Source organism: Monodelphis domestica, chromosome 2 (genome assembly GCF_027887165.1).
Source record: "Monodelphis domestica isolate mMonDom1 chromosome 2, mMonDom1.pri, whole genome shotgun sequence".
Taxonomy (NCBI): domain Eukaryota; kingdom Metazoa; phylum Chordata; class Mammalia; order Didelphimorphia; family Didelphidae; genus Monodelphis; species Monodelphis domestica.
This window is the reverse complement of record NC_077228.1, coordinates 521212136-521239705: the sequence shown is the minus strand read 5'-3', so window position 1 is coordinate 521239705 and position 27570 is coordinate 521212136. Positions and strand designations below refer to the sequence as shown.

General features: G+C 45.2%; 1 protein-coding gene across 1 annotated transcript in view; it reads left to right on the top strand.

Annotated features, from left to right (window-relative positions):
• The first annotated feature begins 3533 nt into the window (after positions 1-3533).
• Positions 3534-27570, top strand: part of CLIP2 (CAP-Gly domain containing linker protein 2) — a 72392-nt gene continuing 48355 nt past the window's right edge. Inside the window, 3 exon segments of the mRNA XM_056819753.1 lie at positions 3534-3652; positions 7364-7914; positions 27157-27281. Coding sequence (XP_056675731.1) covers positions 3637-3652; positions 7364-7914; positions 27157-27281 — 692 coding nt within the window. The 5' untranslated portion in view covers positions 3534-3636.

Sequence of the window (27570 nt, the reverse complement as noted above, 5' to 3'; positions counted from 1 at the left end):
TTTAGTTAATGCCTGCCATGGCGTAAGCCCTGGAGATAGCAAGGCAGAGACTGGACATGCCATTTGCACCCTACTGGGTTCTGGGAATGACACATGCACAGGGAAGTCCGTAGAAAATAAAGAGAGAAAATAAGCCCAAAGTACTTAAGAGACTCTTAGACAACAAAGTTCATGCTCTCCAGAGCCAAACAGGAAAGCGTGGAGGGGAGGCAGAGCCCGAAAGTTCATCCAAAGTGGTGGCGGTCGTTCATCGTTTTAGTCGGGTCTGACTCTTCGTGACCTCATTGAGAGTTTTCCTGGTAGAGATACTGGGGTGGTTTGCCATTTTGTTCTCCAGTTCATTTGACAAATGAGGAAACTGAGGCCAACAGGGTGATGTGATTGGCCCAGGGCCACACAGCTAGGAAGTATTTGAGGCAGGACTTGAACTTAGGAAGATGAATCTCTTTGACTCCAGGTCTGGCACTCTATCCACTGTATCACCCAGCTGCCCAAATCCAAGGTAATTGGGGGAAATTTGAGAGATTGGTTAACCAATCTCCTGGAATCCTGGCTTTGCACTCTAAGGACCTGGGTTCTAATCCTGCATCTCCAGAGACACCATGGCCCTTGGTGGAGTGGACTTGGAAGAGTCCACTTGGGGAAGGGAGTAAGGACCAGTGTGATTTTGGAAAAGCTCCTTCCTCCTTGGGTGCCTCCATTTCCTCCTCACTGCCTGAGAAATCATGTTTTATAGTAGCAAGGACACTCACTGACTGGCCTTGGAGTCTGAGGATCTTGGTTAGAATTCCACCTTTGCACAAAGACATGGCCGAAGAGAGCTTGCCATTGGGAGTCGGGCCTAGAATTCAGGCTCTGCCCTTTCCTGGCTGGGTGGCCTTGGAAGTGTCTTCTCTTCTGAAAATGAGGGTGTCTCTAAGCTGAGACACAATGGGAAGAACACTGGGTGTGTAATCATGGGATCTGAGTTCAAATTCAAATCCTGCTACCTATTACCTGAATGACCTTGGTCTCATTCAACCTCTCAGTTTCCTTATCTGTACAATAAGAGATTGGAGAAAAAGATGTCTAAGGATGCTTCTGGCTCCAAATCAGCAATCCCATAATCCTCTCTTCTAGCTCTCTGCCTTGGGGTCCTAGTATCACTGTAAATACCTTAGGAAGTCCAAGGAGGGAAGGATTAGCCTAGGCCGGAGTGGTTAAAAGACTTCCGGGAAGCTATGGGTTTAAGCAGGAGTGTGGGGAGGTCAAGGCAATGTCGATGGCCCTTCAGCTCTTCATTGCCCGTTCCCATACAATCCAGGAAACATATTAAGGGATTGCTATGTGCCAGTTGGGGGATATGAAGACAAGAAAAATGGAACAGTTTCTGCCTGTAGAAAGCTTCCGTCCCTTTTTTTTAAAACTCTTACCTTCCGTCTTGGAGTCAATATTGACTCCAAGGCAGAAGAGTGGTGAGGGCTAGACAATGGGGGTCAAGTGACTTGCCCAGGGTCACACAGTTGGGAAGTGGCTGAGGCCAGATTTGAACCTAGGACCTCCGGTCTCTAGGTCTGGCTCTCAATCCACTGAGCTACCCAGCTGCCCCCAGAAAGCTTCTGTTCTGTTGGTGTAGACAGATATGGAAACAGATTTGGAGGAGGAGGTAGAGACCATTAACAGTGGAAGGGATCTGGGAATATGGGCCTGTGAAGGAAGACAGGGATTGGAAGAGGCTGAAGTTAGAAAGGAGGGCATTCCAGGCACGGAGCAGAGCTTATACAAAGGCCAAGGGACAGGAGATGGTGTTTCTCCTGATAATGATTTCTCTCTGTGTGTTCTTGTCCTGAAGTTCCCTTCGGTTGATGTCAGGCCTGTTGGGGTGGGTATGGCACTCACTGCCAACTCTGGCCACTACTGAGGCGGGCCAGCCACTCTCTGGCCTTGCTGGGCAGTGCCCTGGCCTGCCCCTTCCCCGGGCCCTCAGCCAAAGCACGTCTCATTTCTTTGTGCAAGAGGAAAGTTGTACTCCTTGGATTTGTGAACCTGAAAAGAGGACTTAGAAGAACAGGTCTCTCTGACTTGGCCAGCCAGCCTGAAGTGTGCTGTCTTGCCTCCAGGCCTGATCTTGGCTGTGCAAGGGAAGGCATGTTGGGCCAAGTGCCCGAGAAGCAGCTTAACACTGGGGATCTGGGCTGGGCTGTGTCTCTGCTGCCACGCACATACTCATCCTGTGGTCGAGTCCCTTTAATGAGGGCTCTGTTTTCTTCCTCCAGCCTAATGTCTCTCTTGCATAGTAGCCTTTCCCATTCTTAAGGACAGTAATTATGCCTTGCTCAAGAAATAAAGCATTAGGGTGAAGTGCAAAGAGCACTGGCTCAATGGGTGGGGAAGGGTAGAGGGAAGAAGAGAATTTGGAACTGAAAAGAAAATAATCATTTTAGGGTTGTTTTTTAAAGAATACTTGCCTTGGAGGCAAGAGAGATCTGGGTTCAAATTCACATCTGGCAGGAGAGAATTTTAGTCAGAAGAGATTCCAGAGGCTATATAGTCCAAATTATGCCTGAAATTCCACCATTACTAACCCATTCATTTGGATTCTTTTATGTTGAGGCATTATATTTCTCTCTGAAAATATACATATCCCAAAGAACAGTCATTGATTAAGCCTTTTCCAACCTTTACTACTTAGCAAGAAATTGCTCCCTCCTGGTAGATATCTCCCTCCCCCTTCCAGGCCCTTTACTACCTTGGGCAACATGTGAGAGGCTCTAAATCCATGTGCTACCCAGAAGCATCTGGAAGAGCTCACGGTTTCCCTTCTCCAACCCCCTCCTGTTCTCCCTCCCATCCTACCTTGACCTGCTTTCCCTTTTCCTTTCTCTGCCTCTCTCTGTCAGCACCTCCTTCTAGCAGTCCGTCTTCCCCCCTTCCTCCACCTCAGCTCTGTCCTTCTGCCCTGGCCTGTCCTCTTGGCATCTGGCATTTTCTTGTCTAGGATGTACTCACCCACATGGCATATTGTGGACTTGTGGATTGTTTCCTCCTGACTTGCCTCTTCTCTGTGGTTGAATTGTTCACCAGGGCAGCTTTTCCCCTCCCACGTCAGGCAGTTGCTTCACCCATCCCTGTGTCCCATACCCTGCTGCCCTCCCATTTGGGAGTCAGGCAGAGGGTTTTATATATATATATATATATATATATATATACACCCAGACCTCCCCCCCCCCAACCTTGGGATTCAGCCATACTCGCTCCCTCCTGGTGGACACTCCCCTCCCCCTGCCATTTCTTTAATGCCTTAACCCTGAAATAGAAAAACGGGGGCCTGAAGGCAAGAAAGACTTGGGTTCTAGTCCAGCCCCGTCCACCAACTCCCTTCTGTGAGGCTGAGTTAGTCTCTTCTTTTCTCCCTCCAGGCCTTTGTTTCCTCTTATAAATGAAGGGTTGGAACTTGACCACTCAGGGCCTTCCTCACTCTGAACAATCCTTGTTTAAGGACTGAGGAGTTGGAAGGGTTAAGTCCCTCCCTCCCCTTCCCCCTCCCCCAATTCTCCTCCCTCCTCTCCACAAGGCCTAGCAGCCAGTCAGTGGGTCCGTCTAGGCATAGGAAGGACGAAGAAGTCTCAGCTCCCAGCTCTGCTCTATTCTCAGTTCATGGAATTCGAAGGAGGTAAGACCCAGGTGGAAGACTTTGAGGAAGGCTGGGGGGGAAGAGAAGGGGTCATCGATCCCCTCCGTGCCTTCTCATGGTAGAAGGTAGATTTTTGTGCTGGCTGGGGAGCTGGAGGCTTCCTGATTTCAGTTTGATTGCTAACAGGCCCTCAGAGGAGCCGGCTTTTAATCCAAATGAATTAACAGCCTCAAGATGTCCTTGATTGAAGCTCGGGTTCCCTCCTTTGCCCTGGATTCCAGCTTCCAGGTGGGGCACAGGAAACCCTGCTGCCCCTGCCCCTGCCCCAGCAAATCCAACCCCTTCCTGGGCTGGAGATGGTTACCTGGAGTGGCCGGGTGGGGGGCAGGGTGTGTTTGCAGACGGAAGGCTGGGGGAAGGAGTCCTGACGGAAAAGTTCAGAATTCATTACTTTCCAAGGAAATACAAATCTACTTCTGAAGGCTTTGGAAGGAAACCCTGCTATCCTTTTGGTAAGAACCTTAGATTTGGAATCCTGGAATCAAATCACTATTAAGGCCCTCAGAGGCCATCCAGAATCCTTCACTATTTACAGAGGAGGAAACCAAGGAGCGCAGAGGTTCAGTGACTTGCCAAAGGTCTCACAGTTAATAATATCTAGGTGGATATCCACTGATTGTTGATTACTCTCCTTAAAAGTAGTTATCTTTGTGGGACTAAGGTGGAGAAAGATTGAGGAGGGCCATTGATCCTCTGGATATCTCAGACCAGAAGACTAGGGCCAGCAGCACTAGTATACCCACCTCCACAGGGACTGAGGGAAATTTCAAGTACATTCTTAAATGTATTCTACAGGTAAATACCATCTCTTTATTACCCAAAGTCTCTTTCTGGTTACTTGAATTTTGCCTCAGTCACTTAGAGATCAGGAGTAAACTAGGGATCTATATGTGTAAATGAAAATGGAGAGCCAAACCTCTGCCTAAATGTTAGGAATTTTCCTAACTGGGGGCTCAGAGTGATAATGATAGTATGTGTAACTTTTTGTCTGATACATACTACCTAACGCAGTAGAAGAGGGAACCACATGGATCTCAGGAACCATTGTATTGCCCCTGGGCTTAAAACAAATTAATTATTACAGTGGGGTTATATAGAATCAGAGTTCTGGAGGTGGGAAGGACCTCAGAGTCCATCTAATCCACTCTCCACTTTAAAATTATAATGATCATTTTGTTGTTCAGTCATTTCTAACTCTTTGTAACCCCATCTGGGATTTTTTTTTTTTTTGTCAAAGATCCTGGCTTGCCATTTCCTTCTTCTAGATATGGGAACTGAGGCAAACAGCTAATAAGTGTCTGAGGCCATATTTGACTTCTGGAAGATGAGTCTTCCTGACTTCAGGCTGAGTACTCTATCTACTACTCTACTTAGCTGCCCAAATGATTATCTACCTATTATCTTTAAATTTTGCAAAATGTAACATTTGTCACATTTAGTTCTAATAACAACTCTGTGAGATAGGTACTTATTATCCCTATTTTACAGCTGAGTAAATTGAGGCCAGAGGAGATAAGTGGCTTGTTTAAAGTCCCATTGGTAGTAAGAATCAGTTTATTATTTGAAATTATTATTATTATTTCAAATTATATATCATATATATATATATATATATATATATCAAATTATTATTTGAACCAAAGTCCTCTGACTGTCAGTGGTCCTTCAACCTTACCACAATGATGGTCTGGGCTTACACTCCCTTTCTGTTGCTTCCTATCCAGTTGTCTTAGGGCAAGTGACTGTCCCCTTCCAATGCCTCTTTTCCTTATCGGTCCAATGAGGAAGTAGGAGTGAACTAATGACCTCTAAACTCATTCCAGCTTCACTTCCTGTGCTCCTGCACTTAAATGTCACCAATCAAAGGCAGGGGTGGTAGAGATTGAAAGGGCTGACTGGCAAGGAGGAGTGAGGTGCAGAGGGAAATGTGGCTGCTGGTATTGCTGAGGCATTTATAGCATAAGAGCATAGGAACAAAGGGATTAGAAGAGGCTCCTGAGAACTAAGTCTTATGGTGCTTGATGCCTCCTTAGTCCCCAGTTTCCTCATCTTAGTGAGAAACCTCAAGTCCCTGACTGCCAGGGCTGACTACCTGCCTAATGTGAGCAGGTGATAGATTGGTGGAAAGCCCCTGCAATGAGAATCAGGAGAACAGGGTTCACTGCTAGGCTGAGATCTTGGCCTATGATAGGACTTTGAGTACATCTTACCCTGTCCCTCAGCCCTAACGTCTTAGGATCATAGAATTTATAGCTATAATTGGAAGGAATCTTAGCCATCATCCAGTCTGACTCTCTCATTTCACAGAGGAAGAAACTGAGTAAGCTCACATTTATAAAGCCCCCTAAGGTTTGCAAAGTGCTTCACACAGCTTATCTCGCTTGATCTTTTTGATCTGAGAGGGAAGTTACTAATATTATCTCCAGATGAGGAAACTGAGTCTCAGGGAGGTTGTGTCTGATTAGGGTCACTTATCTAGTGGAATTTGAACCTGGAGTCAGAAGACATAGGTTTGATTCCCATCTCTACCATTTGTTTCCTGGGTACTATTGAATGAGTTACTTAATTTATCTGGGTCTCAGTTTCCTTATCTACAAAATGAGGAGATTGGATGAGATGGACTCTAAGGTCTCATCTATCCTGAAATCTATGATCCTGTGACTACATGACCTTCAAGGACTCTTCCAGCATGAAATCAATCAGACTGTCATCCCTTAGGTTTCTTAATACAAAATCCAATGCCCTTCCACAATCTGCCATGTTGCTTTCTGCCTTCAGATCAATACAACATAATGATTCCACGACAGAAGAGGGGTAAGGGTTAGGCAATGAGGATTAAGTGACTTACCCAGGATCACACAACTAGGAAGTACCTGAGGATAGATTTGAACCCAGGACTTCCTGTCTCTAGGCCTGGCTTTCAATCCACTGAGACAGCTTGGTCCTCCCAAGGTTCTCTTCCAATAAAGAAATGTTTCCCATGTCTGTGTCAAAATCAGTTATTCAACAGGTCCACTGTGTGCCAAGTGCCAAGGATTCAAGTCAAAAATTAAATGGTTTGTGCCCTCAAAAAGCTTACATTCTATAGGGAGGGATAGGCAACATGTACATAAATGAAAATGCAGAGTAAGTCCTATGGGATTCTTTGAAAGATATAAGAATGGTAATGATAGCTTTGTTCAGGAACTTTTAGCTAATTCCTATCCTAAACGGAAGTCAGAGAGTCTGGATTCAAACCCAGATCCACTGATTCTTTTTTTTTTTTTAAACCCTTACCTTCCATCTTGGAGTCAATACTGTGTATTGGTTCCAAGGAAGAAGAGTGGTAAGGGCTAGGCATTGGGGGTCAAGTGACTTGCCCAGGGTCACACAGCTGGGAAGTGTCTGAGGTCAGATTTGAACCTAGGACCTCCCATCTCTAGGCCTGGCTCTCAATTTACTGAGCTACCCAGCTGTCCCCCAGATCCATTGATTCTAAGGCACCTTGCACTGTCTCTTAGTCATCATTTGTAAAATGAGAGGGTTAGGCTTGGATGATATTTCAGGATGCTTCCTCCTCCTCGGCTCTGTCACTCAGTGATTCCTGGGAGGGGGCCCAAGTCTCCTTCTTCACAGTTGTAGTCTATCAGGTCCTTGCATAACTGTCTATTCTCAGGTCCTAATTGTGCCCCTTTCTCTCTTACTGTACAGGCTCTCCCCTGCACAAACAGGCATCTGGACCCACAGCAGCCACCGCCACCCCTGCAGAGAAGCCAGGACCCAAGGTGGCAGAGGTTGGCGATGACTTCCTGGGGGACTTCGTGGTGGGCGAGCGGGTCTGGGTGAATGGGGTGAAGCCCGGAGTTGTCCAGTATTTGGGAGAGACACAGTTTGCACCAGGCCAGTGGGCTGGCGTGGTCTTGGATGACCCTGTGGGCAAGAATGATGGCTCAGTGGGTGGCGTCCGCTACTTTGAGTGCCAGCCCTTACAGGGCATCTTCACCCGACCCTCCAAACTGACGCGGCAGCCCACCACAGAGGGCTCGGGCAGTGACGCCCACTCCGTAGAGTCGCTGACTGCACAGAATCTATCCCTGCATTCCGGCACAGCTACACCCCCTCTGTCCACCCGGGTCATCCCCCTGCGGGAGAGCGTCCTGAACAGCTCAATGAAGACGGGCAATGAGTCTGGCTCTAACCTCTCGGACAGTGGCTCAGTAAAGAAGGGAGACAAGGACCTGCGGCTTGGAGACCGTGTCCTGGTGAGTGAGGGATGGCACTGCTCTCCCCTTATGTGAATGTCTGTGTATGGGCATGTGTGTACATTCACATCCTGGCTCAGCTGCTGAAATCTCTCTATCAATCCATATTTATTAAGAACCTATGATGTGCCAGGCACCATGCTAAGGATTGAGGTTACAAAAGAGGCAAAAGACAGTCCCTGACCTCAAGGAGCTTACAGTCTAATAGAGCACACTGTGTGATTTTTGGCAAATTCCTTTGACTTCTCTGGGCCTCATTTTACTAAGGTGTAAAATCGGGGGATTGCTCTCAACAGCCTTTAATGTCCTTTTCTAGCTCTACATCTGTGATCCTTTGTATCCTCTCTGGGTCTTCGATCTCTTATCTGGTAAATGAGGGACTGACAACTTCTAAGGACTCCTGTTTTGTCTGTGATACTAAAGTTTCAAGATTTCTATAATTTATTTCAGTTCAATCTAATTCTTTAAAATTCATTAAGCACCCATGGTGGAAAGGCATCAAGGGCAGCACATAGAATTGAGATTTTTTGGTATGTTTTTTTTTTGAAAATTTTATTTAATTAGTCAGTTTAGAACATTTTTCCTTGGTTACAAGAATCGTATTCTTTCCCTTCCCTCCCATCACCCCTTCCCGTAGCTAATGCGCAATTCCATTGGATTTTACATGTGTCCTTGATCAGAACCTATTTCCATGTTGTTGATATTTGCACTAGGGTGATCATTTAGAGTCTGCATCCCCAGTCATATCCCCATCAACCCATGTAATCAAGCAGGTGTTTTACTTCTGTGTTTCCGCTCCCACAGTTTTTCCTGTGAATGTGGACAGTGTTCTTTCTCGTAAATCCCTCCGAGTTGTTCAGGTTCACTGCATTGCCACTAATGGGAAAGTCCATTACATTCAATTGTGCCACAATGTATCAGTCTCTGTGTACAATGTTCTCCTGGTTCTGCTCCTCTCGCTCTGCATCACTTCCTGGAGATCTTTCCAGTTCACATGGAATCCCTCCAGTTTATTATTCTTTTGAGCACAATAGTATTCCATCACCAACATATACCACAATTTGTTCAGCCATTCCCCAATTGATGGGCATCCCCTTATTTTCCAATTTTTTGCTACCACAAAGAGCGCAGCTATGAATATTCTTGTACAAGTCTTTTTCCTTATTATCTCTTTGGGGTACAAACCCAGCAGTTTAAAAAAAACAAACCTCTTTTGTTATGGTAACAGCTCTAAGACAGAAGTTAAGGGTTTTAATAAAAAGGACATTGTCAGGGGCAGCTAGGTGGCCTAGTGAATAGAGAGCCAGGCTCAAGCTGAGAGGTCCTGGGTTCAAATCTAGCCTCAGATAGGTCCTAGCTGTGTGACCCTGGGCAAGTCACTTAACCACTGTTGCCTAGCCCTTACTGCTCTTTTGCCTTAGAACCCATACCCATTATTGATTCTAAGATGGAAGGTAAGGGTTTAAGAAATAAAAATACTTTCTCAGCTGCCATTTTGACCATGACAAATCCACCCCCCCTCCCCCAACTAAGGCCCTGGGAGAAAGGGGCCACAAGAATGGAGGAGAGGAGGGGAGGCTTTAAGGGAAGGGGAAAGGACCCTGAAGGCAAACTTAAGGGACTTCTAGGTGTTTCTTTGGACTTGGGGGCATCCTTTCTCCCAGGCCTACAAGCTGACCAGCCCCAGAGGCTGACGTATTTCAGATAGGGCAGCAGCTCTCCAAGAGTCCAGACAGCTGGTGCCCGTGTGCCCCGGAATGACGATCTATGGAGAAGCCACTTGGCTCAGGATGCAAAGTTTTCCCGGCCATAAACGAGGCCCAGACTAAACACCAGGAAACTTTAAACTGCTTCTGAAATACCCCAGATCCAGGGAGAGACCAGGCAGTGGCTGCCTGGAGGGGGCTGGAAAACGAATTAACTCTTTCGCTGAGAGGCTAAGGCCCTCCTCCCTTCCAGAACAGAGCAAATAGCTGCCAAAGGCCAATTCTTTCCATTCTTTCCATTGTGTGGCCAATGTCCATCCAACTGGCCTTTCTCAGATGCATGCTGGGTGCCCAGAATTGCAAAATACTGTGAAGTGATGGAAGAGCTGGAATCCTTGCCTTTGAGGGATGGAGAATCTTGTTGGGAGGTAGTGATGGGGTCATGGGCAAAGGGCTGGATTTGAAATCAGGAAGAGTTGAGTTCAAATCTTGAGTCTGGCACTGACCATTGGTGAGTCACACAACCCTCTGAGTAATAATTCATAGGTAAAAAGATGATAATACCAGTAGTATTATGGTACCAGGTACCAGGTACCCTGGTCATTGTGAGTACAGAATAAGATAACAAGGAGGAGGGGGCTCTGCAATCAATCCACAGGCTTTCTTGGGGAGGGAGAAGGGAGAGAATTTGGCTCAAACTTTTGGAAAAATGAAGGTTAAAAATCGGGTTTTTTCTTCATGTAACTGAAGAAAAAAGACAATATTAAAAGTCTATTTTAAAAAACTAAACAATTAGTCCCACTGCCTCTGAATGAATCCCAGAATTGAACAGTTGGGGAGTACCTGGCTGGCCCCCGAGTCCATCCCCAACAAAGGGATGTCCAGCCTCTGCTGGGAGACCTTCCTCCATGGAAGCCACCCTGGAGGCACCATTGGGGAGTTGGCCTCTTGGGAGCTTCCATCCATTGCTGCTGGTTCTGATGTCTGGGGCCAAGCAGAGTGCAGAAACAGTCCTCATGTTCCCCTACACCCCGAGTCCTCTCTTTTCTGGGCTAACCAGGCCCAGGTCCTTCAACTGACCTCCCCACGGTTCAGACCTTTACCATCCCTTTCTGGACATTCTCCAGTTTATTGGTGACCTTTGCAAATGAGGGTGCTCCAAACGTAACACAATGTTCTAGATAAGGTCTAACAAAGGCTTAGGGCAATGAGGCTCTTAGTTCTCTGTTATACTTGGAAGCTTTGCCCCTCATAATGCAGACCAAGATCACCATGGCTTTTTGGATCCTCCTCCTGACCCATCAGAGCTTGTTGTCCACTGAGACCTGCAAAATCTTTTTCAGAATAATTTCCCCCCAATCTTAGAGTTGCACAGTTGATTTTTTAGAACTTCTGTCTTAGAACCAATATTATATGTTGGTTCCAAGGCAAAAAAGCAGTAAGGACTAGGCAATGAAGTTTAAGTGACTTGCCCAGGGTTATCCATCTTGGAGTGTCTGAGGCCAGATTTGAACCCAAGACCTAGATCTCAGTCCACTGAGCCACCTAGCTACCTACTACAGTTGGTTATTTTGTTCTCAAGTGCAAGATTGTACATTCATGCCAATTGAATTTCCCCTTAGCCCAATGCTCCAGCCTGAAATCATTCTTTCAGGTTCTAATGCCTTCATCAACCTTTTCTGCTTGGTGCCCTCTGTAAATAGGATGAATGTACAACCCCCCTCATTTTAAAGAGGAGGAAACAGGTTTAGTGTGGTTAAATGGCTTTCCTAAGGTCACACAAATGACATGGTCAGAATTCTAACTCAGATCCAGTTCTCTTTTCACTGTGCCATGTTTTCATCACCTACAGCCTGAGTTTGGATGCAGGGTGGTCCAGAGAGGAAAAATTGTGGCAATTGGCAAGTCTCTCTATCTTCTCTCCCCTATTATCTGACTTTCTCTCTTTTAATATCTGACTTTCTCTTTCTCTCCTCTGTTATCCAACTTTCTTTTTCTCTCATTTAATATCTGACTTTCTCTTTCTCTCTTCTATTTTCTGACTCTCTTCTATTTTTTGACTTTCTCTCTTCTATTTTCTGACTTTCTCTTTCTCTCTTCTATTTTCCGACTTTCTCTTTCTTCTTTCTCTTTCTCTCTTCTATTTTCTGACTGTCTTCTATTTTTTGACTTTCTCTTTCTCTTCTATTTTCTGACTTTCTCTTTCTCTCTTTTAATATCCGACTTTCTCGTTCTTTTCTTTAATATCTGCTTTCTCTTTCTCTCCCCTATCTTCTGACTTTCTCATTCCCTCTTCTATTTTCTGACTTTTTCTCTCCCCCTATTTTCTGACTTTTTCTTCTTTCCTATTTTCTTTCTATCCCCTTCCTTTCTCTTTACTTTCTCCTTTTTTTGTTTCTTTTCCTCTTCTCCTTCCTTCCCCACTTTTTTGCCCCTTCTAACTTAACTCCAGATTTCCTGTGGCAGTCAAAATTTAGAAGACTGTTTCTTTTACAAAAATGAAAGAAAAATTCAGTTCTATTTCAATATTTGCTTGCTCATTTCTTGCATTCCGGATCCCCTCCTTTTTATGTTTTTTAAAGATGATGGTGGGGGGGGGTGAGTGAGACACTGAGGAATATGGATATTTTGCCTCTGTGGGCCTCAGTTTCCTCCTCTGTAGAATGAGGGAACATAGAACCCACCAATTTCAAACTAGGAAGGACTTTGTTTTTTTTTAAACCCTCACCTTCCATCTTAGAATCAATTCTGTATATTGGTTCCAAGGCAGAAGAGTGGTAAGGGCTGGGCAATGGGGGTTAAGTGATTTGCCCAGGGCATAGCTAGGAAGTATTTGAGGCCAGATTTAAGTCCAGGAACTCCCATTTCTAAGCCTGGTCTTAAATCCACTGAGCCACCTAACCACCTTCTCTATGAAGAACTTTTAGAGTCACACTCCCTAATATAACAGTTGGAGAAACTAAGTCTGGGAGAAGTCGAAATCCAAAGTCACACTGATAATAAGAATCATATTTAAGTGCCAGCCAGGATCCTCAAATATTGCCTCTATCACCTGTCATGGTACTTGAAACCTCCCTTCCCTTAGAGTTTACAGAACTTCAGAGCTGGGAGAGATGTCAGAGACTAGCTAGCCAGAGCCCTCATTTTTTAGAGGAAGAACATGGGAGGGGAAGCCACGTTGTACAGGGATCAAAGAGTTTTTGAGTGACAGAACCAGAACAAGAGCCCAGAGGACCACACCTTGCTGGTTTCTGTCAACTTTAGAAGGATTTGGAGTGTGTCTTAGCTTCTTGTTGCAGTTAAAAGACTCTAGGATGAAGACATCTCAGTGAGTTAGCAAGCATTAATATCTTAGCCAGGATGAGCTGTTGAATTAGGTGGTTTTAGACAGGATCAGGACAGTGCAGGACATAGGACAGGGACGTGGGAGAGGAGAAGGCCATGGATTCTTCTTGGTTGAGAAGAGAAGGAAAAAGTTGGGAGATGGGACCCAGGACCATCTAGAAGCATCAGACTTCTAGGGGAAGAGGGGGGCACTTCAGGTAGGAGGCAGGAGGTATTGTCAAAGAGCCCCAGATACTCCCTGGAAGTTTATGATGTATCTTGGAAGACGTCTGGGTCTCCCATCTCACAAAACCTGAGTTTAGTCTAGACAGCCTCTCACCTGAAAGACTTGGGTAACCTTGGACCTACTGTTCCTCTAACAGTCTTCCCTTCCATGGATGCCAAAGTACACTGTTCTCCATTCTCCAGCCTCTGGGACATTGTTCTGTGCCCTGCACTAGTCTTTGATTTGTTCTCTTCCCCCCTTCCCTCCTTCCCTCCCTCTCTCTCTTTCTTTCTCTCTCTCTCTCTCTCTCTTTCTTTCTTCTTTCTTTCTTTCTCTCTCTTTCTCTCTTCCTTCCTTCCTTCCTTCCTTCCTTCCTTCCTTCCTTCCTTCCTTCCTTCCTTCCTTCCTTCCTTCCTTCCTTCCTTCCTTCCTTTCTCTCTCTCTTTCTCTCTTTCTCTCTCTCTCTTTCTTTTCTTTCTCTCTCTCTCTCTCTCTCTCTCTCTCTCTCTCCCTCTCTCCCCTCTCTCCCCCCCTCTCTCTCCCTCCCTCCCTCCCTCCCTCTCTCTCTCTCTCTCGCTCTCTCTCGCTCTCTCTCGCTCTCTCTCTCCCTCTCTCCCTCCCTCCCTCTCTCTCTCTCTCTCTCTCTCTCTCTCTCTCTCTCTCTCTCTCTCTCTCTCTCTCTCTCTCTCTCTTTCTCCCTCCCTCCCTCCCTCCCTCTCTCCCTCCCTTAGAACCTATTGGTTCTGAGGCAGAAGAGTGGTATGGGCTAGACAACAGGGATTAAGTGACTTGCCCAGGGTCACAGAGCTGGCAAGTGTCTGAGGCCAGATTGAATGCCGAATTTCCTATCTCTAGGCCTGGCTCTCAATCTACTGAGCCACCCAGCTGCACCTCCTATTATAGTCTTCTTATACTTTACTCCCCAACATACACTTTTGTCCCAGTGACACAGGCCTCCTGGCTGTCCAAGAACAAGACCCTCCATCTCCTGACTTTGGCTGTCACCTGTGCCTGGAACACTCTTCCTCCACTGCTCTGACTATGGACCTTCCTGGCTTCCTTTAAGTCCCAACTAAAACCCCACCTTCCATCAAAAGCCTTCCCCATCCTCTCTGAATTCTGCTGTCTTCCCTGTCCAACTATTTCGTATTTATCCTGTATATTGCCTGTGCATATATATGTTGTCTCCCCATTCAACCATAAGCTCCTTGAGGGCACAGAGCCTTTTTTGGATCTCCAGTGGCTTAGTACAGAGCTTGGATGTAGCAGGTGCTTGTTCAATGTTTACTGAGTGACTGATGGATTGGAATGCCTTCTTCTTCTCTGGCTCTTCCTAGTAAAATCTAATCTTTGAGACCCAGCTGAATTGTGTCCTTCAGTCAACCTGTATTTATTAAGCTCTTAGTACATGCTAGTCAGGGGCATCAAGGTGATGCAGTGGTTAGAGTACCCAGCCTGGAGTCAGGAAGAATCATCTTCCTGGGTTCAAATTTGGATTACTAGTTGGGTGACTTGGGCAAGTCACTTCACCCTGTTGGCCTCAGTTTCTTCACCTGTGAAATGAGGCAGAGAAGGAAATGGCAAACCAGTCCAGTATCTCTGCCAGGAAAACCCCAAACACTATTTGCCTCAGTTTCCTCTTCTGTCAAATGAGCTAGAGAAGGAAATGGCCATCTACTCCAGGACCTCTGAGGAGTCAGGCACTCAACAACAACAATACGCTAGGCACTGCACATTACATAATATTCATATAATGCAATCGTATTATATATTCCATAGTGTATTCATATAATACAATAATATACAAGTTAGGCTATTATTAAATATATAATTAATTGTACCATTCAAGTATAATATATGAATTATAATTATATGATATAATTATAATATATAAATTATATAATTATATGATTAGCATGTATATATTACATAATTATATTATATGTAATTATGTATTAATTGTGTGGTTAGTTATGATGTAACATTAATAACAGTGGATATACAGCAGCATAAATTTTGCAAAGTATTTTTATGTTTTATATTTATAATGCTGAGTTCATAGGCCAGTTCTGGTCCTTGTGGCCTGTGTAACCTTGGATGAGTCTGTTAACTTCCCATCTGGGCCTCAGTTTCCACCTCTGTATGATGGGGGCATTGGAGTAGTTAATCTCTCAAAGCTTTTCCAACTGGAATCCTATGATCCTCTCTGATCCTCACACCCCCCCTGTGAGGTAGGGATTTTCAGGTACCGATTCCCCCATTTTATAGTGAGAAAACTGAGGCCAAGAAAGATCAAGGAAGTGAATTCTCCACAGTCATACAGCTAGAAAATACTCAGGGTGGGATTCAAACTCTGATCTCCCTGCCCGGAAGGCCAGTATTCTCCAGGCTGCACTGGGCAGTGGCCATAGATGGGCAGCCTGGCAACCAGAGGCTGAGAGAGGAAGAGGTAAAGATGTTGGAAACCGCTAGGCAGAAAGCTCTCATTGCCAGCTTTTGTTGTTGGGTTTTTTCCAGCCCAGGCAATTTTTCAGGGATGGGAGGGAGCTCTGGGAAAAAATCCCAGAGGAGGCAGCCTGCTGTGGAGCGAGAGGCAGGAGGGGGCTGGTTGTCTTGTTTACCAGAATGAGAGGTTGTCTCTGATGGCTGGATTCGTGACTGCAATTTGGGGTCAGGCAGGAGGAGTGGAAGAGGGGCCCCCATTGCCAGGGTGCAATGCTGCCTTCAGATCAGGGGCGGCTGCCACACGGAAGGGTTTCATTTCCTTCCTCCCCCTTCCCCTGTGGGCTTCAAAGGGGCTCCTACTATGGAGCAATGGGCTCTCCTGGCTCTGGGGCTGAGACAAGGAAGGTTAATGGGAATATTAGGAGTCAATTGTTCCCTCCCTTTGTTAACTCTCTTCTTTTCTTCTCTCCCTACCTCCCCTCCCCCTCCCAATTTTAAAAATAGATTTTATTGCTATCTTTTGTTTTTACATCACCAGCATCCTCCTCTGTCCCTCTCTTTCCCCTTGCAAAAGAGTCATCCCTTATAACAGAATTTTTTTTAAACAAAAGCAAAAGAAGGGAAAAAAACAAAGTCTAATTAATGTACTGAAAAAATCTGATGTCATAGATGGATGATAGACAGACAGATAGATAGATGGATAGATAGATAGATAGATAGATAGATAGATAGATGGAGAGATGGATGGAGAGATGGATGAGAGATAGACAGATTGATAGACAGACAGACAGATAGACAGACAAGACAGATGGATGGATAGGTGATAGATAGGTAGATAGATAGATGGATAGATGGATAGATAGATGGAAAGATGGATGGAGAGATAGACAGATTGATAGACAGACAGTCAAATAGATAGACAAGACAGATGGATGGATAGATGATAGATAGATAGATGGATAGATAGATAGATAGATTGATACATGGATGGATAGACAGACAGAAAGACAGACAGACAGATAGGTAGATAGATAGATGGATGGATGGATAGATAGATAGATGGAGAGATGGATGGAGAGATAGACAGATTGATAGACAGACAGTCAAATAGATAGACAAGACAGATGGATGGATAGATGATAGATAGATAGATGGATAGATAGATAGATTGATACATGGATGGATAGACAGACAGAAAGACAGACAGACAGATAGGTAGATAGATAGATGGATGGATGGATAGATAGATAGATGGAGAGATGGATGGAGAGATAGACAGATTGATAGACAGACAGACAAATACATAGACAGACAAGACAGATTGATGGATAAGTGATAGATAAAAAGCTAGAAAGATAGATATATGGATAGATGGATAGATAGATTGATACATGGATGGATAGACAGACAGACAGACAGGTAGGTAGGTAGGTAGATAGATAGATAGATGGATGGAATAAATAGATAGATGGATAGATGTAATAAATAGATGGATAGATAGATGGAGAGATAGACAGATAGACAAATAGATAGATGGATGGATAGGTGATAGATAGATAGATAGATAGATAGATAGATAGATAGATAGATAGAAAGAAGATGGATGGATGGATAGATAGATTGACACACAGACAGACAGAAAGAGAGAGAGAGAGATAGTATTCCTCGCCCATAGACCCCCACCTCTCATTGCCATTTCTCAGGACCACCTTTGCTTCCTATTCTCAGCAATCCTAACCCTACTGATTCTTTTTTCTTCATTATTTGGTCAAATTAAGCTCATCCTTTCCCCTTCATACCCCAAATTCCCACCTCTAATTGCCAGAAGAATGAAATCTATCCATGTAAGGGAAAAAGGATCTAGGAATAATGATATCTGCCTCAACCCCTCCTCCAATGACCTTGTATTGATTTTGTCTTTATTGAGTTATTTATAATAGAGTTGAAAGAATACTGATTTTGGAGTCAGAGGAAATGGGCAGGGATTATAAAGTATAGAATTTTTCTTTAAAATTCAATTTTATGAAAATTCTTACCCACCACTTACCACCTATGTGACCTTAGATCAATCATTTGACTTCTCTGGGCCTCAGTTTCCTCATCTATAAAATGGCAAGGTTGGACTAAAGGACCTCTCCATGATGCCTTGCAGCTGTCAATCTAGGACCCTAGGATCCTGCTCTACTGCTTATTCTCTATGACTTTAAACAATCTCTTAACTTCCATCTTCCTTAGTTTCCTCATCTATAAAATGAGAGAACTTGATGAACTGGCCTCTGGGATAATTCCGTGATTGAATTTCCCCAAAAGGTCATGAGCCAGATCCAAAGGAAGGTGCCTTGCAAATCTTGAATCACCATATTAACATGAGCCAAGGCCATGCTTTTCATTATCCAAGGAAAGTATAACATCTCTGCACCCTTCAAGGCCCCTCTGGCTTTAATGTGGTGATTCTGTGAACCGTTTCATTTCATTGATGAAGAAGCCGAGGCTCAGAGAAGACCTCAGATGTCACACTGAGTGAGAGTCAGAGCTTGGGCTAGGTGGCTCAGTGGATAGAATGCTGAGCCTTGAGCCAGGAAGGCATGGGTTCAAATCTAGCCTCAGACAGATAAATAGACCCTTGAATTGGGGGTTGGGGCTAGGGATCCATGGGAGGTGGCACAACTGGGGAGGCTTGGAGTGCTGTGGAGGCCTCTTCAAACCCAGGGAAGCTCCAAGGGCAGGCCTGATTTTCCTTTGGGGACAGAGGTGATGGCCAGGGGCATTAGAGATGCTGCTGCCTCCAGCCCCTGAGAATAGTATTTCCAGCCTCCCAGCCCTCCTTTCCCCTTAATCTGGAGCTTGCTCCCTGACTTCGGGGAAACTTCCTGGCACCAACCCTTTGAGGTGAGGACCCTCCTTGCCATGGCTCTGCTCCTTGGAGATGCTTCAGCATTCCTTGGCCCCCCTCCCCCCATTCTTCTCCACTGCAGCTGTCCCTGGAACCCTGGGCCAGCTCCCAAGATGTTAATGAGGAGTTTCTGGTGGAAACTCTCCAGACAACAGAATCAGGTTTAATGACAGAGTAACCCAAGGATATTGATTAAAACCTCCGGCCAGCCTGGCTAAGTTCCTCTTGAAAAGAAAATGATTTTTTCAGTTAAAAAACTATTCCTGGGGGCAGCTGGGTAGCTCAGGGGATTGAGAGCCAGGCCTAGAGATGGGAGGTCCTGGGTTCAAATTTGACCCCAGACACTTCCCAGCTGTGTGACCCTGGGCAAGTCACTTGACCCCCATTGCCTAGCCCTTACCACTCTTCTGCCTCGGAGCCAATACACAGTATTGACTCCAAGACAGAAGGTGAGGGTTTAAAAAAAAACTCTATTCCTCCTTTTCATGCCTTCCCCACGAGAAAGAAAAAGGAAAACCCCTCGTGACCAGATACAGCGTCTGGCCAGAGCAGCGCCCGTCCCCTGACTCCATCACCAGGGCAGAAGGGAGGGTGGGCAGTAACATGCACCATCTTTCCTCAGGTCCTCCCTTCCCAGCTCTCCGGTGGCTGGCCAGCGTGGCACGTGGGCCCCTCGCCATGGCACTGGCTCTGCTGAAACCCCGAGAAGAGGGCTGGCTGCAGGGCATCCACGCCTTCTTTGGTGCCAGGCTAGGGCTCCCTAGGAGAGAGCAGGGCTTTTACCCCCCAAACCTCCTCCCTCCCTCCCCCTAATGAAATTCCTCTCTCTCTAAGGTTCCCTTCCGGTGGGGAGAACATGATGAATATTTCATTCCAACAAGGAAAGCAAATCCCTCGTCTTGGGTAAAACTTGTGTGGCTGCCATCCTGGGTGCTGTCAGAGGTCACAGGAAAGGCAGAGCGGCGCTCCGAACTGGGGGTCAGGAGACCTGGCTTCTCTCTGGTTTTAGCCACTCACTGACCAATGGGGTTGCCCTCCTTGTGTCCACTTTATAATTGAATATGTCTAGATTTGGACACAGCATCTTGGAATACTCATTAATACTGGAAGAGCCATCTAGTTCCACTTCATCATTTTACAGAGAAGGAACCTGAGGCATGGAGAGATGATGTGACTTGCCCATAAAGAATAAGTAGCTGGGGGCAGCTGGGGGGGCTTAGTAGATGGAGAGCCAGGCCTGGAGATGGGAGATCCTGGGTTCAAATCTGGCCTCAGATACTTCCTAGCTGTGTGACCCTGGGCAAGTCACTTAACCCCCATTGCCCAGCTCTTACCACTCTTCTACCTTGGAACCAGTACAATATCCTGGGTACTAGGCCCTGTGCTAAGGACCTGACTCCAACATTAACTAAGCTGTGTGCCTCTGGTTGAGTCATGAATCCTTTCTGGGCCTCAGTTTCTTCCTCTGTAAAGAGAGACTTGTAGGTCTCTTCTGCCTCCAAACCTATGAACTTCCAAAGTCCATCCAAGGCAATGGTTATTTCATGTTCTTTTTCTGTCTTGATCTCTGGGTTGCCATCCTCCATGTTAGGAATTCTCAGGGGACCACCAATGTAGAGCTCCCTGTAACTTTCTAAAAGGCAGTCCCTAAGGCCACTGAGAAGTTAAATGACTGCCCCAGGTTCACACTGCCAGTGTTTATCCAAGGTTGGTTTAGAATCCAAGTCTAATTCAAGACTGGCCTCTTAATGATTAAACTCCATAGAAATGTGGGTTGATTTTCCAGCCTGGTAGCCAGTAAATAGGAAGAGGAAAGCTATGAGATTTAAAGGGCTTTTTGTTCATAAAAATGACTATATTCCTAACTGTGTGACCCTGGACAAGTCACATGACCCTGACTGCCTAGCTCTTGCTATATTTCTGTCGCAGAATTGATACTAAAACAGAAGGTAAGGGCTGTTGCTATTTTTGTTATAATACTATCAAGCTCTCTGCTGGGGCTTCATCCTGTGCTAAGTGCCCTGGAGGGGTACTGAGCCCCTGCCTGCCCCCCAAGGAGTTTCTATTCTAGTTTGGGAGTTGGAGTCATGAGGGTGACACCCAGACAAAGCCAGGGAGGGCCAGTCCTTTCATGGTCAATAAGGGCTCTGAGAGCAGTGTTAAGAGGAAGTGTGGAATTTAGAAATCGAGAGGAAGGAGAGAGCTTTGGGTAGGCTGGTTAGGGAAGACTTCTCAGAGGAGAAAGAGCCTGAGCTTTGAAGGACTCTTTGTATGATGTGTTAAAAACTTATTATCAATGTTTTTGTTTTTCTACCAGAGTCGCTTTCTTCTTCCTTCCCCACTTCACCACACCCCAACAACTGAACCTTCCTTTGCAAAAGGAAGAGAAGGAAGGAGGGAAGGAAGGAGGGAAGGAAGGAAGGAAGGAAGGAAGGAAGGAAGGAAGGAAGGAAGGAAGGAAGGAAGGAAGGAAGGATGGAAGGAAGGATGGAAGGAAGGAAGGAAGGAAGGAAGGAAGGAAGGAAGGAAGGAAGGAAGGAAGGAAGGAAGGAAGGATGGAAGGAAGGATGGAAGGAAGGAAGGAAGGAAGGAAGGAAGGATGGAAGGATGGAAGGATGGAAGGATGGAAGGAAGGAAGGAAGGAAGGAAGGAAAGAAGGAAAGAAGGAAAGAAGGAAAGAAGGAAAGAAAGAAAGAAAGAAGGATGGAAGGAAGGAAGGAAAGAAAGAAGGATGGAAGGAAGGAAGGAAAGAAAGAAGGATGGAAGGAAGGAAGGAAGGAAAGAAGGAAGGAAAGAAGGATGGAAGGAAGGAAGGAAAGAAAGAAGGATGGAAGGAAGGAAGGAAGGAAGGAAAGAAGGATGGAAGGAAGGAAGGAAGGAAGGAAGGAAGGAAGGAAGGAAGGAAGGAAAGAAAGAAGGATGGAAGGAAGGAAGGAAGGAAGGAAAGAAGGATGGAAGGAAGGATGGAAGGAAGGAAGGAAGGAAGGACGCAAGGAAGCAAGGAAGCAAGGAAGCAAGGAAGGGACCAAGGAAAGAAAAGAGATAAGGAAGGAAAGAAGAGAGAAGGAAGGAAGGAAAGAAGAGAGAGAAGGAAGGAAGGGAGGGAGGAAGGAAGGATGGAAGGGAGGGAGGGAGGGAGGGAGGAAGGAAGGAAGGAAGGAAGGAAGGAAGGAAGGAAGGAAGGAAGGAAGGAAGGAAGGAAGGAAGGAAGGAAGGAAGGAAGGAAGACAGAGACAGAGAAGGCATTCTAGGAAAACCAAAAGGCACAATGATCACATATGGCAACATATACCACATTCTGTATCTATAGGCCCCTCCTTACCTCCTTTATTTCCCTCATTCCACTGAAGTCATTTCTCTGGGCCTTGGTACTTCACTGTAAGAAAGGTTGGATTAAATGGTTTCTCAGGCCCCTTCCTACATTATATCTATGATCCTATGCCCCTCTGGTGTTAGCCAAACATCTCAGTTCCTCTTATTTCCCATGTCTAGCACCCACCCTTCAGGCCAAGGAGGAAAGTGGCTGCCCCAAGTTATGGGAAAGAAGGAGGAGTTTTTAATCTGTTCATCCATCAATCATTCAAAAAGTATTAAGTACGGGCCTGCTGTGTGCCAGGAGCTGGGGATACAGATACAAAGAATGAAATAATCCCTGTTCTCAACAAGTTGATAGATCAATGGGGGTGGCAACAAGGACACATATACAGAATAAATAGTTACCATCATTCCTCCCAAGGCGAAACTGGTCATTTTCATTCATTGGAGTGGTGAGACCTTTTAGTCTTGTTTTCCTCTATGTTTCTGTTGTCATTTTGTATGTTGGTCTCCTGGCTTTACTTACTATGGCCATTCATATAGCATAAGGGCTTTCCAGGGAAAAGAAAAGGAACCCTGGGAGTGAAGGCACAGCCAGAGGAAGAAATAAATAATCCATGTGTGGAGAGGCAAATGAGCAAATGTGTGAACCACTTTACAAATCTTAAAGCACTATATAAATGCAATGATTATTAGCAATGGGGTTACCAGCCTGTCTGAAGACTTGGGTTAAAAAAGAGATGCAGGGCAGGAAAAGTCTGCCAGAAAAAGGAACCAAAAATAAGACTTACCCATGTTTTTATCCCTGCTCAGATGTTCATTTTGCAGTCCTTTGGAGATGTTAACCTACCCTTGCAAATAAGTACAAGCCATCTTCTGACTAGCCTGCTCTCCCCCTACTGAATAAGATGGCTTTCTGTAGAACTTTTTCCTCAATGACTGCTCTCTTAAAAGGAATCATGATGGTGAACAAGTTCCATTCTCAAACTTGGGTCTTAGAGACCATGGAATAAAGAAGGTTTGCTCCTAATCTTCTAATCTTTCAGTTCCACTCCTCTCCACTATCTTGCTTCCCAGAAGTCAGTTATCAAAACCAAGAGAGATTTCTTTATCACTCTACTGAGTCAGAAAACAATGGGTTGTTTATTCTTCTAAATTTTTTTTACTGATATTTTTTGTTTTTATATTGCATCCATTCCAGAATATATCCCTTCTGCTTCCCTTGAGCCATTCCTTATAACAAGGGGGAGAGAAAGAGAGAGAGAGACAGAGCGAGAGACAGAGACAGAGACAGAAAGAGAGACAGAGAGACAGAGAGAGAGAGGGAGAGAGCGGGGTGGGGGGAAGGGAGAGAGAGACAGAGAGACAGAGAGAGAGAGACAGAGAGACAGAGAGAGAGGGGGGAAAGGGAGAGAGAGAGGGGGGGGAAGGGAGAGAGAGAGAGAGAGAGAGAGAGAGAGAGAGAGAGAGAGAGAGAGAGAGAGAGAGAGAGAGAGAGAGAGAGATGGGTGGGGGGAAAGGGAGAGAGAGAACATTTCAGTAAAACCAACCAACTGATCAGCTAGGTCAGCATATGCCAATATTCTCTTCTAAAGTGCCCATTTCAAGAAAGTATTATTTTCTCATCTCTTCTTCAAGACCATGCTTGGTCATTATAGTATTATTTAGTTTTATTATAAAGTGTATAACTAATTTTGATATTTTTCGCATATACTTATCTAGTATGTAGTATTATAAGCTCCTTGAGAGCAGGGACTGTCTTTTGCCTCTCTTTGGATCTTTAGTGAAATAGCCAGTATGTAGCAGGTACTTAATGCTTATTGATTGGTTTTGTTGTTCTTTGGATTTCCATCATTGTAATCATTCTGTATGCTGTTTTCCTATTTCTACTTCTTTCCCTCTGCATCAGTTCATAAAGTCCTCCTAGGCTTCTTAGTATTATTCTTCATAGTCATTGTCCCTTACAATACAGTTATATTCAATGACGTTCCTATGTCATCATTTGTTTAGCCATTCCCCAATCAATGGGCATCTCCTTTGGTTCCAGTTCTCGGCTACTTCAAGCATGCTTTTATGAACATTTTGGTGACTATGGGACCTTTCTCTTTATCATTGACCTGGGAGTGTTTCCTTAGCCATGGGATCTCTGGGTCAAAGGGTATAGATACAGAATTGTTTACTCTTCTAAAAAAAATCCTTACCTTCTGTCTTATCAGTTCCAAGGCAGAAGAACAGTAAGGACTAGGGAATTGGGGTTAAGTGACTTGCTCAGGGTCACCCAGCTAGGAAGTGTTTGAGGTTAGATGTTAATCCAGAACCTCCCATCTCAGGCTTTACTGAGCTACCTAGTTATCCTAATTTAGTTATTTAGTTACCCTAAATGGTTTACTTAAAATTTTTTTAAAAATATTTTCCCATGATTACATGATTCATTTTCTTTCCATCCCCTCTTCCCTCCCTACTCACAGAGCTGACAAACAATTCCACTGGATTATACAAACATTATCACTTGATACCTATTTCCATATTATTCATTTTTGCTATAGAGCAATTTTTAAAGTCTAAACCCCAAATCCGATACCAATATATACATGTGATAAGTGATGTCATTTGTTCTTGTTTTGCATTTCTACTCCCACAGTTCTTTTTCTCAATGTGGTTAGCATTCTTTCCCATAAATCCTTCAGGAGCGTCCTGGCTTGCTGCATTGCTACTAGTAGCAAAGTCCATTACATTGGATTGTTCCACAGTGTATCATCAGTCTCTGTACAATGTTCTCCTGGTTCTGCTCCTTTCACTCTGCATCCATTCCTGGAGGTCCTTCCAGTTCACATGGAATCCCTCCAGTTCATCAATCCTTACAGCACAATAGTATTCCATCCCCATCAGATACCACAGTTTGTTCAGCCATTCCCCAATCAAGGGACACCCCCTCGTTTTCCAATTTCCAATGGTTACTTTTGATGTGGAATCTTGGTGCTTTTGTCTTTATCCTTAGCCTTCACAGGAAAGAAAGAACAGAGCTCAGCTCTTGTCTGACACCCCAGTACCTTGCAGGGTAGCAGGAACTTTTCTGGGAAGTTTTTGTTGGAGGAGAAATGAGAGTGTCATATCTATGGCAGCTGGAAAGAATTCAGGGAGTCAGAAGAGAAAAGGCAGCAAAGAGAGCATCCATAGGCTTGGCCATTGGTGCCTCCTGACTTGCATGGCCTTAGCCAGTCTGCTGAAATGGCTGATTAGGGAAGGCAGTGCACAGGGGGCACAGGGATTGGCATCTAGCTACTGTCACTCTCGTGGCAAAACTATTGTAGTAAGAGGTTGGGAAGGAGGGCAGGGCTCTGACCTCATTACTCTGTGGTAAGCATTAACCCTTTTCTTGGGATCTTCTTAAAGCTTGAGAAGGGGAACTCATGAAGCTGATTCTCACTAATTTGTGAGTGACAGCCAGTTAGCTAGAACAAACATTTATTAAATGCTTCCTCTGTACTTGGTAGGCACTGTGCTTAGAACTAGCAAGACAGTCTCTGGAAATCCATAACCTGCTGCAGACCTTTGGAAATAGCCAAATAAAACCAAAGCTGGCCCATCAAAGCCAGAGTGACTTAGGGCCTGCACTTCCCTCCTTGGCCAGTAGACCCAGCTAGCAAATGGGTGCCAGATATTGGAAATAAGGGGAGTAGAGGAACCAAGATGTTTGACTGACACCAGAGGCTCATAGGATCATGGATATAAAGTAGGAAGGGACCTCGGAGGCCATCTAATCCAGCCCCTCTTATAGATGAAGAGCCAAGGCCCAGAGAGGCAATTCGAACATAGAATCGCCTATTTTGAGCTGGAAACAATCTTAGAGGTCATCTATTCTCCTTCATCCTCCAGATGAGGAACTGAAACCCATAGAGAGGCAATGACTTACTCAAGGTCACATGCAGTAAGTAGGAAACCCAAGATTGTAACCCAACATGCAGCACAAAGATGAACTTCACCAATATCATGATTTTGTTGCGGCCTGTCCAGCAAAGAGTTTAGCCATGGTTCTTGTCCTAAGTTCAGATGAATCCACTGGACTCACTTCTCCCCTTGGTGCCCTGATGGTGAAAATGTGCCCAGGGGTGGGAAGATAAACTTGGAAGTGACTTCCAAGGGGCAACTAGAAGACTCAGGAGATAGAGAGCCAGGCTTGGAAATGGAAGGTCCTAGGTTCAAATCTGGCCTCAGACACTTCCTTTCTGTGTGACCCTGGGCAAATCACTTAACTACCATTATCCAGCCAATCTTCTGCCTTGGAACCGATATTTAATATTGACTCTAAGACAGAAGGTAAAGTATTTTTTTTTAAAGAAAGTGACTTCTAAAGAGGGTCACAAAACCACAGAGTTTGAAGTCATTGAGTCCATCTGGTACCAAGTTCAGTTCCCACCTCCAACACTTACCATCCATATGTCCGTGGGCCAGTGACTTCACATTTCAGGGCCTCGGTTTCCCCATGTGTAAAATAAGGGGATTGGACTAGGGGGTCCCAACTTCAGGCCTGTGGAGAATCCATTGACAAGTGGTCATGACAATTCATCTCCAACTTCTGCACCTTTGTAAAGTTTGCCTTCCCTTGCCTGGAGTCTTCTCCCTCCTGTCTTCCATCTCTTGGAATTTCTAGCTTTATTCAAAATTCAGCTCAGGTGGTACCTCCTACATGAGTCCTTTCTTTATATTTCCCAGTCTTAGCTCTTCTATTCCCCACCCCCAGTCCCCATATGTTTTGCATTTTCCTTGTTATATAGTCGACATGTTCTTATATATGTACATGAGAGGCAAGTTTTTGCCATATAAGTGGAAAGTACAATGGCTTGGAATCAGAGGACCTGGATTCAAATCCTACTTCTGAAACTTACTCTTTGGGCAAGTGTTATAACCCTTCTTAGCCTCAGTGTCTTCATTTGTAAAATGAGGAAATTGAACTAGATGGTCTCTAAGGTCCCTTCCAGCCCTAAGGATGTTTCTCCCAGTGGAATATAAATTGAGGGCGGAGATTATTTCATTGCTGGTCTCTTCATTTTCCCAACTCCTAGCCAAGAGCCCAGCCCACAGTAGGGACCTCATAAATGCTTGTTAAATTAAATCCCATTAGGCACACAGTCTTTGTTTGACTTCCTGTAAAAGGGGAACTAAGTGCTTCTCAAGGCAGCCCATCCCACTCTGAAGAATGGGTGGGAAATGATGGGAAATCCCCAAAGTGACCCTGGTGATAACCACTCTCCCTCCTAACGTGCCTTGGTGTCCTCCCTCAAGGCACAGACCCCAGCATCTAACCATCCCCTGTGCCTTTGGTCTGCCGGCAGGTTGGCGGGACGAAGACGGGCGTTGTGCGCTACGTTGGGGAGACAGACTTCGCAAAGGGGGAGTGGTGTGGCGTGGAGCTGGACGAGCCCCTCGGGAAGAATGATGGGGCCGTGGCAGGGACCAGGTACATTTGGCTGCCGATGGGGAACGAATGCCCCTTCCCTCCTCCCTGATATTTGGAAAGGGAAGAAAAAAGGCAACACATAGGAGAGTGGAGAGAGTAGGCCACGGGTCTTATACTGTTCTCAGTAGGCTTACAAATCATCCTTGAAGGATGGAAGGGGAACCGAATGGAGAACTGAAGAAGTAGAACATTCTAGAAATTACTAGGAGAGAAAGAAAAGAGGCATCAGAAACTTTTTAATTTTTTTTTTTTTGAGAAAGTCAGGGAGGGAATAAAGTGGAAGGTTAAG